The sequence below is a fragment of the Strongylocentrotus purpuratus genome, unplaced genomic scaffold (assembly GCF_000002235.5).
Source record: "Strongylocentrotus purpuratus isolate Spur 01 unplaced genomic scaffold, Spur_5.0 spur5_scaffold_1, whole genome shotgun sequence".
Taxonomy (NCBI): Eukaryota; Metazoa; Echinodermata; class Echinoidea; order Camarodonta; family Strongylocentrotidae; genus Strongylocentrotus; species Strongylocentrotus purpuratus.
Window position 1 is genome coordinate 29,209,579 of NW_022145594.1, and position 11,588 is coordinate 29,221,166.

At 39.1% G+C, this 11,588-nt stretch overlaps 1 protein-coding gene across 1 annotated transcript; it reads left to right on the forward strand.

Moving 5' to 3' along the window:
- Positions 1 to 273: 273 nt before the first annotated feature.
- On the forward strand, positions 274 to 10,637 carry LOC100892456. The gene is made up of 2 exons (XM_003724653.3): positions 274 to 487; positions 8,333 to 10,637. The coding sequence occupies exon 2, from the start codon at positions 8,382 to 8,384 to the stop codon at positions 10,065 to 10,067; it is 1,686 nt and encodes a 561-aa protein (XP_003724701.1). The 5' UTR covers positions 274 to 487; positions 8,333 to 8,381; the 3' UTR covers positions 10,068 to 10,637.
- Positions 10,638 to 11,588: the final 951 nt, after the last annotated feature.

Here is an 11,588-nt window from a genome sequence, read left to right on the forward strand (position 1 = left end):
TCGAAATACTACTTTTAATATTTTGAAATAAAAGTAAAAAAAAGACTAGTTGCCTCTTAATCAAACAAACAAACAACAACAACCGGACCCCCCCCCCCCAAAAAAAAAAAAAAGATCAGCGAGTAGAAAGATACCAAGTGCCGAATCCGTGGACACTAGACAATCCTCATAAATCCTTGGTATAGCCGAATAGCCAGCAGGGCAAAGCCTGTCATGCTCCGGGCATTCCATCGCGGATATTGGAACCTAACAATAAAACTATTATAGATCGAATACTAAGCAGGTTGTGGCATTCACAAAAGCCCCGGACTACAGTCAAGTCTGAACGTTTATCACTGGCATAGCCTCATAGGTTATGTTGCCAAGCATAAATTCGGTGGAGACATATCATTTTGATAGACGATGTAAAGCTAAGCTTTCCGGGCAATTCAGTAGGGAATGTTTAACGGAGGAAGATGGGAAACGCAAAGTTTGTCTACCGAACGAGGTAAGTTTCTTAAGTTGTTGCTAAGACTATATACCGGTATGTTGTTATGATGTTATGTTTCATGACCCGCATTATTATAATTTGTATATTTTGTACAGTAAGAATAACTATTTTGCTTTACTGTTTCTATGAAAATGAGTGATGACAAATATTATAAAACATATAAAAACAAAGTATAAATAATTGTACTGATACAAAAAACTTTCATCGGTTGGGTATAATCATATAATGTAATTTTGAAGCCTCTATACCAACCTTGCATTTTGTGGCAAGCATAGATCGTCCACTCCAGCCTGTGGACTTTCTCAAGCCAAGTAATCAGTCACACGTTTTCTCAGTGCTGCCTGGTGTCTTGCAACCAATGCACGAAAGACAGGTGACAATATGTATCTAGAGTCCCTGTTTAGTGAATATATGTACTGTGGTTGTTGTTTTTATTACCGCCATACTTATCTCCCTTCTTTTTCATCGACTTCTTCTTCTTCTTCTTCTTCTTCTTTTTCTTCTTGTTCTTGTTCGTATTCTTGTTCTTCATCGTCGTCGTCTTCTTCTTCTTCTTCTCCTCCTCCTCCTCTTCCTCCTCCTTCTTCTGCTTCAACTTTTTTAAACCTTCTTTTTTTACCTTCTTCATACAATATCACGAACATTTAAATTGATAGAAATGATTTTTACGTATTTCTCATGTTGGGGTGTACATGCGTATAAACTACCCTTTACCATTTGTATTTCTCCTATTGACAGTTGTATCTTTTGCCTATATGCTTAAGTATCATAGTGTTGGAGATAAGGGAGTTCTTTTTTTACCCCAAAATCACTACATTAGCAATTAAAATGATGATTATGTCATTGCCGTTAATAGCGAATATGCACATTGAGTGTATATACACTGATGGGTACTTTTTATTTAAAGATAATAAGCACATTCGAATCTTCTTTCCAACTTTCTTCATATTTAAAAAAGAAAAGAAAGAAAACCAACCAGGTTACGAATGAATGCATATGTGGTGTAACATTGTGGAAGAAATATATCCTTAGGATATGATAGACCCTATTTGGCATAGGTTTGTATAAACAATAATAAAGAGAAGGAGAGGGAGAGAGAAAGAGAGAGAGAGAGAGAGAGAGAGAGATGGGAAATGAAGGAATGGGGGAAAGAGAAAGGGCGATGGCTGAGGAAGAGAGAGAGGAAGGAAGAAAGAGAGAGGGAGAGAGAGAGAGAGAGAGAGAGAAAGAGAGAGAGGGAGAGAGAGAGAGAGAGAGGTGGGAGGTGGAGGACGCTGAAAAAGGAGGGGAAATTTAGAATATGGAGTTAGAAAGGTATTGAACAGCAAATCAAAGAGATAGAAGTGGAAATAGGTGAAATAGAGAAAAGGAAGAGAGGAGAAAATGAGTGAGAGAGAAATAAAGAGAGAGACAAAGAGACAAAGAGACAGACAGACTGAAAGACAGAGAGGGGAAAAGGCGCGAGGTGAGAGAGGAGTAGTCAAAGTCAAAGTCAAAGACAGACAAATTTTAAAGAAGGAATAACAGCGTGATATACAAATGCACATATGAATATAAATAGATGCATGATTTATTTGCTGATACCACCATTTATGACAGTTCTATTGACTTTTCACAAAGAATCCGGTTTCAATACTCTGAAATACCTACATCATACATACAATAGGCAGTCATTCCTGGTTCAATGATATCACAAATGATTGTACAGCTGACTCGACCGTGACCTTTACCCTTAAGGAGTCTAGGTCATCGAAATTTATGGTCAGCTTGTTTTCTGTTCTATACTTTGGTACCCGCATTTTCGGCGATTTGTGTTTGGTGTTGCTTGGCAACCAAATGCCTGCGATCACATTCACTATAGCACAATCATATATGAAAGCGGCCGGTTTGATTCTAGGGAGTTTGTATATTTTTGTTGTGGGGGATATTGAACATTTACGTCTAATATTTGTTTACTGTGGTTGCTTACAATTACATAAATGTACAACTGTATGCAAATTGATACGGAATATTTCTCGCTTCACTCTTATTCCTTGTATTTTCAGTTCTGCCTTTTTTCATATCTTTCACCAATTTTCAATATTAGCAAAGCATGATACGGTCATCCTTTTCAGATCGCAATATGATATATATATATATATATACTGTGAATTGAAATGACTACAAACTGAAGTGTCAAATCTCCAGTTCACTATAAAGATCCAAGGAATGATCACATTGAAAAAATGCAGATTAATAAACTTTACTACGCCGCGGGTTCAATCTTGTCATGATGTTAAATATGTCGACGTTCCTTATTTTAATAAAATAATATATTATTAGAATGCATGCTATCTTAAAACAAACATAATTACTCTTTTGTATTTAATTTAATGGAACGAAGGAGCAATCAAGGCAAAGACAAACAGTTACTGTATGACTTAATAAGCGTCAAGTGTTCCCATTAGGATGGAAAATGGTTTCGAAGTTCACCGCTTTGTACTAATTGGTGAGTACATGTAGGTCGGGTGAACTTTGTTTTAACCACGCATCACTCGGAACGATAATACAATTTGTTATCTCAAAAAATCTATGTACACGCCCAATTTCAGATTTAAAAGGTAATAAGCATCAAATAATAAATAAAGAGGAACTGAAAATGATGACCGTGTCATGCATTGCTAATACTGAACATGATGAATGGCATTTTTTTTTAAAAGGTCTTGAATCAATTTTATGACAATACACCACCGAATATCGATCTGTTAATTCCGTTTATAAAGAATTGTTTCAAGTATTGCGGAACAAGTGAATAGTGTGTTTAGACGGCGGCCTGGAAGGGCAGAATAACGTGCGAATAATCGTTCACATGGGAGAGTAATCGCAACGTGGGGAAGGACGTTTATCTATGCGTTTCTACTTACTATATCGACGATTTTGCACCTCGAAGTTGTAGGTATGAAACGAAAATCGATTAATGTGAGTTTATTGATTGTTGTAATAAGAGGTCGGTGATATAGATTTTGAGGCTGGGAACTGGAAATGGGGAATAAACTTAGAAACAGAGTAATAATAATCTTACCACAAAATGAATAAAACGGAGTAAAAGCAAGGAATATAAATGGATGCCGAAAGAAACAAAAAAGGGAGAACTAGGGTTCAAGAAGAGAGGGAGTATTAAGAATTTAGTATGATCCCATGATAGACAGAGAGCGAATAGGGGTGCGTACACGGATAGGGATTGGAGAAAAGGTAAGGAGCAGAAAAAAAGGCCTACTCTCTTATCTCCATAAGCTTAATACAGTACAGGATCAACCATGTAGCTTCCGTAGACAGAGGGTTAAATCATGAATGTCTCTATAGGGGCCGGTTAGCCAATTATCCACGATAAACATCTATTGTGATGTCCAGTTCTTTGTTCTTTGAATGTAACCAGACCAAAACAAATAGAGTGTGTTCGACTTTGCAGGTGTTTAAATGTCCCGAAATTTCTTTATTTAAATTTGCTCATCTCGTTTCATTGAAGTGTGACCAATTTGCCTTTGGGGACAATGTGTGCATAATCACCCCCACCCCCCCCCCCTTTCTTGCGCTTCTCTTAGCGCATGAGGGCACATGCCCCCAGGTTATTAATCAAAACAAATCAAAGAAAGGTAAGAAGAAAAAAAGAAGCAAGAAAGAAAGAAAGAAAGAAAGAACCAACCAAAAAAATCCGTTTACTGGGCATTTGTGACACCCCCTCCACTCCTCACCCGTAATACTTGAGAACTCTCCTTTTTGTCAGATAATCACATCTGACTGCTATTTTGGAACTTTTCATACCTTGATTTTTACGAATGCAATGCGGTTAGTTGCAGTCAATTGTTTAGTTATTTATCATTATCGACATGTCTGGTTATACTTCATGTTGCTTTCAATAATTTACAGGAAAGGGTGATGTTATTCTTTACCGGTGTTCAGTGTTATTAATATTTCCCTAAATTGAAAAACAAAACAAAGCAAACAAAACATCTTAAAATAATTTCCCCCAATAAAATTTAAATAAATGAATAATAAATAACTAAATAAAAATATCAATGATTGAACAAATAAATGAATAAAAGAAAACAGAGCGAAAACAACAGAAAGATGATTATGGGAAAATGTCGGGGCAAGGGAATAAATATCGAAAATATAACTACTATTTTTGTGAAAGAGCACGGAATTCTTCAATGAGGATGATTGTTTTGGTTTAAATTAACGCGAGCTACCATATGCCCGTTTGATAGAAAACTTCAGTCTACCTATTGTTAAACCTGTACATTCCAAACTTCTTTTAGACCCCCCCCCCCCTTCCTAACAGTTCTACAATCTGTTATGACTCTTGTCCTTATAGAAATTCCATGTCCTCTTAGAGTTTGGGGGAGGCTTCTTCACTTTTAAGGTATCTATTTAGCAGTGGATCACGACAGGAAACAAACATGAACAAAAGTACCACACTCTCAAGAAAACATGTAATTACTCCTTTAGATGCCAGGCCTGTGACAGTCTGGAATCCTTGGTTCAAGTCCCGCCGCAGCACTAATGTCCTTTGGCAAGACATTGGTCTACATTTGCCACTCTCCACCCAGGTGTTAAATGGGTACCCGGTAGGATGCGAAAGCTAATGTGCTTAGATTAGCCAGTGTGCGCTTGTAAAAATGACGCCTGGCTGGAATGCTCCCCAGGGAGTGGAGAATGTGCATACATTGTGTGCGGGTAAGCCTGAATCCAATGACCGGGGTAATAATATACTTATCTGTAAAGCGCTTTGAGAGGGCCTCCGGTCCTGAAAAGCGCTATATAAGAACGAGCTATTATTATTATTATTCCTCCACGAAACTTTGCATTATGTTTTCATGTATGCTTATATCCTCTTCATTCCAACTTAACGTAGACTTTTTTGAATAAATGCATCTTCTGATCCTAAAATCAATCTGTCAACATCTCCCCTCTTTCCCTCTTCTTTTCTCACTGCAACTTTGTCTACTTCCCCCCCCCCCCCTCTCTGTTTTTCTGTATATCCCCACCTCTCTCCATCTTCGCATTTTGTTCTTCGCATTTTGCTTTCACGGTCTCTCCCTTAAACCTTGTCTAAATATCTTTATCCTCTTTTTTTTCCAACCTCTGTCACGCACACACACAAACAAATTCTCCTACTCTTTTTCTTTCCCACATAATTATATAGATCTTCCATTTACCTGACCGTTTTCGCTACTCGTTGCTATGGCACCAGTAGTCACGTGTGACAAAACCCCTCCGTTAAAAACAACTATTATACACGTATTGACCGTCTGGGATGTTCGCATGTACCTGTTATTTACTTTACCGTTGTTATTCAATTAGTCCAAAAACTTCTTTAACTATAAAGCTCGGCGGCCTAAACCGACCTCCAGCGCCAGACCACTTTCATGTATAAAGGTTATGAGGGGAAGAGAACATAAAAGGACAGTTCCCGGAGTAGTATTTGTCTTTCCTACTTCACAAAATTTGTACCCCTTTCACGCCTTTCGATTGTCTTTCTAATCTCCGAATGTCCTTCGAAAAGTGCACTGTAAGATGTGATGAAGGAAAAAGGAGACCAAAACTGGTGGAGGGGTGGACATTGGTGAGGAGCAACGGAGTCGGAGAGCGCACCCCCCCCCCTCCCCCATTAGAGAGAGAGAGAGATAAATAAGTGGATAGGTGGAGTTGGGGAGGGTGGAATAGAGGCTGTTGGAAGAGAGATGTTATTGTTCATGTTCTTATTATTATTATCATTATCATTAATATGAATAATATCATTATCCTTATTAAACTCATTATTACCAATCGCATATTATCATGATTATCATCATCAAAGTCGTGGCAGCAGCAGCAGTAGTAGAAATAGAAGTAGGAGTAGTTGTAGTAGAAATAGTAATAGTAGTAGTAGTAGCACTGTAGTAGTAGTAGTAGTAGTAGTAGTAGTAGTAGTAGTAGCACTGTAGTAATAGTAATAGTAGTAGTAGTAGTAGTAGTAGTAGTAGTAGTACATGTAGTTGTCAAGGAGGAGAAAAAGTAACCAAAGTCTTAATCTTCGTAAGGTATATAGGTGGATAATAATAAGTTTCAGAATCGAATTATTTTATTTGAATCTAATCGACACAATGAGCTTTTGTTTGTCGCACCATCGAATTATTCTTCCCATATAGCTGTGCCGATGCCCATGAAAATGATTAAATATGTTATTCCTACACATTTTCTTACAAGCCAGTCGTACTCAATTTAGTCATAATGTCTGTTATTTCTCAACGATATCAATAAGTCTTCGTCTTTTTACTGTCTGCTTCATTTCGAATCGCTAGTCTTTCGTTTTCTTTCTAGTTTCCAGCCTCAAAATCTATATCACCGACCTCTTATCACACCAATCAATAAAGCTCAAATCAATCGATATTAGTTTCATACCTATCCAACTTCGAGGTGCAAAATCGTCGATATAGTAAATAAAACAGCATAGATAAACGTCCTTCCCCATGTTGCTATTACCCTCCCATGTGTAAATATAACGACATTTCGCACGTTTTCTCCCCCTTGGATCAATAAATGACAATACACCACCGCCGAATATCGATCTGTTAATTATGTCAATTGAACCCAGAACCCGTTTATAAAGAATTGTTTCAAGTATTACGGAACAAGTGAATGGTGTGTTTAGAAGGCGGTCTAGAGATGGGGGTGAGCACCATTCCAGAACATGATTAGCAGATTGTAGAGATATAGGGTAGACCTAAGGTAGGAATTTATCATTTAGGGGATGAGTATATCATTCGTCCAGATAAATATGAAATGAAAAAGGTTATGAAATGTACTTTGAAAATAGAAACATCCTTACACTGTCCGGCGTGGATTCCGTTTAGACCTTTCAGAGCAAGAATGGCGTTAATCTCTTGCTCAAGCGAATACAAACAATGCCCTTCTGGTTCCAAACAGAACCTTTGCGCCTCCAAAGGATTTTGGATATTCGTAAGAAACCATGTAGCTCCGGCAACCCTGGCATTCAATGCATTCAATGAATAAATCGTACCAGTTACCCATTCCAACACCTGGGTCGAGTGTGGCGAATGCAGCTTAATGTCTTTCCAAAGGATGTTACTGGTGCGATAGGGATTCGAACCCCGTACCTACTACCTAAACACGAACGCTAATATCCCAGCAACACCCGAATAGCTGCATACTTTGCCTTTTCTCTCTATTCACGATTACACTAAACCGATCGATGTCTGATCAAGGTGTTGCAACAATGGTATCTCTGATCTACACAGATTGGGGGCGATGGCAATATCGGGCGCCGTCACCACAACAATAGGCTTAAGTGCATATTAAAATGGCCGGGAAAGGGGTTGGCTTAGCACGTAGAATTACATTGAAAGAGCGAGTCCTTTGGGGAGGAAGGATCGTAGTCTTTATCTTGTCATAGTCTTTGTTTTCTTCAACTTGTGAGGGACAACTTATTGTTTCTGTGAAGCTTTGGTGCATTTGCAAACTATTGGTCTCACAACCCACTGGTTTTAAAGCCCCAGTCACAACGACGCGGCCGATACTAAGACGACGACAGATCAAAATGAAAATTACTCAACAGAGAATGTCCAACAACTGAAACCGACGATTCTTGGCCATTCGACGTAACCCGGTCTCTTGCCAATGTGGCATCGTCCTTGCCAATGCGATTGGAGTTTTACAAGACAAGGCGTCTGTAAAAATTATGTAAATAGTGTTTAAAAGTATTCATCGAAGAGAATGTTATATTGCCCTTCAATTACTATCATTTCGTAAAGAAGAAACGTCCTAATAAAATCATCTTCTCTTTCCAACTTCTTTCTGCAGGCAATTATAAAGAACTGATCTGTGGTTTCGGATCTGTTCGTTGAGGGCCATGGCGCAAAAGGTCGGACGTAATGCTCGCATGGAGTCGCAGGGTGGTCAGAATGCGGGGCCTGGGATCTCTCTGGGAAACCCTGGTGAGGAACGCCGATTAGCTGCCACCCTTAAGAAGATCGACAAAGAGAAGAGGAAACGGGAAACGGCGATGTCATGGAACCAGCGAAGTTTCTTCATGAAGCAGGTGTTTGATCAGGACAACGAGCTCCGTTTTGTGAAAGCCGCGCAGAGACCAAAGTACCTCAACCACATTCCCCCACCGCCTCAGGAGGGGGATAACAGCTGGTTGAAAGAGGAATACGTGTTTTCTTTTAAGACCAAGTCGAGTAAGAGCCCCGAGAGCAAGGACCTCATGCAAGTGAAACTCGAAGAAGGGTCTCCTGAAGAATCGTCAAAGGCATTCGTGGTTGATGAAGGTGCTTCATCTGCAGATCTACAGCAGCAGGACGAATCTAAACCTGATGGTCAGGAAGCGGCTGGCGGAGCGACTAAAGAAAGCGGACAAGCTGAATGTGATAAGAAAGAGGAAGAGAAACGGGACCTTGCAAGTAGGGGAGCTTTCGGAGCGAGGCGAGAAAAGAAAATAATGCCACCTTTGATGTCAGGGGCTTGGAAACAAAAACTAGAACCTGAGGTAAAAGCTGAGGAAGTTGTGGAAGAAAAGGTTGACGACTGTAAGATAACTGCTGAATCTGAGCCAGAAGCAAATAAGGAGACTACGGAAGAAGCAGATCCTCTAAATAAGCCAAAATCAAGCTCTGGTGATAATGGAGAAGCGGCAAAACCTAAAAAGAAGTTCCCAGTAATGAAAGTAAGAGCACTTGGACTATTTGCCATGACATTCAAGAAAAGTGTTCCGGTTCCCCCACTTCAATCTCAATCGCCATCGCAGTCTCAGTTAACAAATGACTTGAAACTATCATCGAGTTCGAACGCTGATAGAGATGCATCACTCTTGTCCTCGTCTTTACCACCCCAGACCGCGCCAAATATGACGGTAAACGCATGGTCAACGCCTCCGACCGCACCATCTGCCTCGGAAATACACAGACCAGGAAGCGTAAGCCTTCCCAACTCACCTAAAACTGACCGAAAACTGCAGTTACTTCGGCAGCAGAGTGACCATGCCATACGGGAGAGGTCAACCAAAAGTGATAGGTTAAAACGAGCGTTGCATACAAGCGAAAGCGGTCACGGCAGGTCAAGACGAGATTCACGCCGCGACAGCACCGCGAAATCAAACCAGGAACGCTCAAGGCAGCAACCGCAGGGAAGTGGCACCAAAGCGGTTAGATCCGCCAGCTCTACCTTGCAAAAGAGCAAACGTGAAGGTACCGCGAAAACACACCTACCCTCAAGCTTACCGAAGGCGGACAGCAATCACATTTGGGGTGTGAGCAGCGAAAACGAAAACCAAGATAAGGACGTTAACGGCAATGTACAAAGCGGCAGTGACGTCAAAGATGCGGAAGATGTCGACTTCCACGTGATCCGTCGTATCGTAAGGACGCTTCCCGCACACTTAATGTTGAAAACGTCGAAAAGAGAAGTTGAAGCCGGCGGCGACGTCGCACTCTTGCGTCAAAAGATGAAGGATCTCGCGCGCGCAGACACGACGCGGAGGGCGTCTCTGGATCCGAGATTCATGAAGCTTGAGAAATCCCTCTGTAACAGCCCGTGACAATATCTGTTTTTAAGTAAAATGATGCAACACGTTCTGTACGATTTATAATAAGTTAGCATAGATTGTAGTTACTTTATTGATTGTACTTTATTTTTATTTTTGTGAATAGTCCACGGAATGACGTCACACGACCAAGCCTCCTTATGGTATTGTATACGAAATTCTCTCAGAAAAACTTGAATCTCGTAACTTCATTTCATTATTTCTCCTTCCCCTTATGTTTTTTAACAATGAACTTGAAACAAATGCGAAGAACTAAAAATAAAATTCCCAACGATACCTAATTCAATGCGAATGGATATCACCTTTAATAAATACATTTACCACATGGGGATTATATAACGTTTAAATAAAAAATAATATTTTAACTCCAAAGTCTTTGCGAGCACCTTACTCGTTCTTTGTGAATACATTCCATTGTTGTTTGATTTGCATTACTGATCAACTTACTTGCCATAAAAAAAAATATATTGGATGAAAACTAATTTTATTCATACTCTTTTCACCTTGAATTACACAGAATGTTGAATAAAGGAGGGCATGCATGCATGATTGTAATTATCGGTATTAATTTTGTTTTATGCGTGGGTTAATTGTGCGAAATGTTCAAATGGAAACAGTGAGATGGGGAAATGAGAAAAGGATGTTTATGCGTGTATTGTGAGCTGGACTAAGATAAGGGGAGAGAGAGAGAGAGAAGGGAGGAGAGAAGGGAAAGAAAAATAGAGAGAGAGTACAAAAGATGTGGAAAGAGAGAGAGAGAGAGAGTGTGGGAGGCCAAGGAAAGGAGTATTTTTCGCATAGATCTTGTTATTTTTAATATATTTGCGCAATAAGCTTGAACAAGAAATGACATTTTTTCCCATTAGGCATGTTGAATGTTTGCGAAACCTATACTACATTTCTAAGAACCGTCAATCGGTATTTGCTAAAAATACCTGATGTATCTTCTATTTGCATTGTACTTATTCAAACAGCTATTATCCTACCGAGTAAGGCATGGGTCACAGGCTTTGAAAAACCTGTGCAGGTCAGCATATTCCTAAATAAAACGGTAAATATGAAAATACAAATATAACAAAATACAATCGTAAACAGACGTTTTAAAATGAGGAATAACATAATTAAAGAAAGACAAACAATTAAATGTATACAATTAATTAAATAACCTGAAAACCTATCTGTTTCAGGAAAGTTTTACATAGACATTTTCATTGTAAAGCATACACAGGTTCCCCCTTAGCATCGATTTTAACTTTTAAATGTTTATTTGTATTGTTCCTTTTACTATCATTATGTCATGCGCAGTTGAGTATATACATATAGAAACTGCGCATTATAAATTTACAATTATTATTATTATTATTAATTATTGAGTATTGGTCGAAATTTGAAAGCAGTATGCTCCGACAAGAACCCTAAACGAAAAGGTTGAGTACTTGGGACAGGTGAAACCTACATTGTTAGCTTTTTAATAAATAATTTCATGTTAGTGTGGAAGAATATCATTAAAAAAGG

Bases quoted from the DNA above. Each gene is read 5' to 3' on its own strand.
- LOC100892456 (XM_003724653.3), top strand. From the start codon at position 8,382: ATGGCGCAAAAGGTCGGACGTAATGCTCGCATGGAGTCGCAGGGTGGT.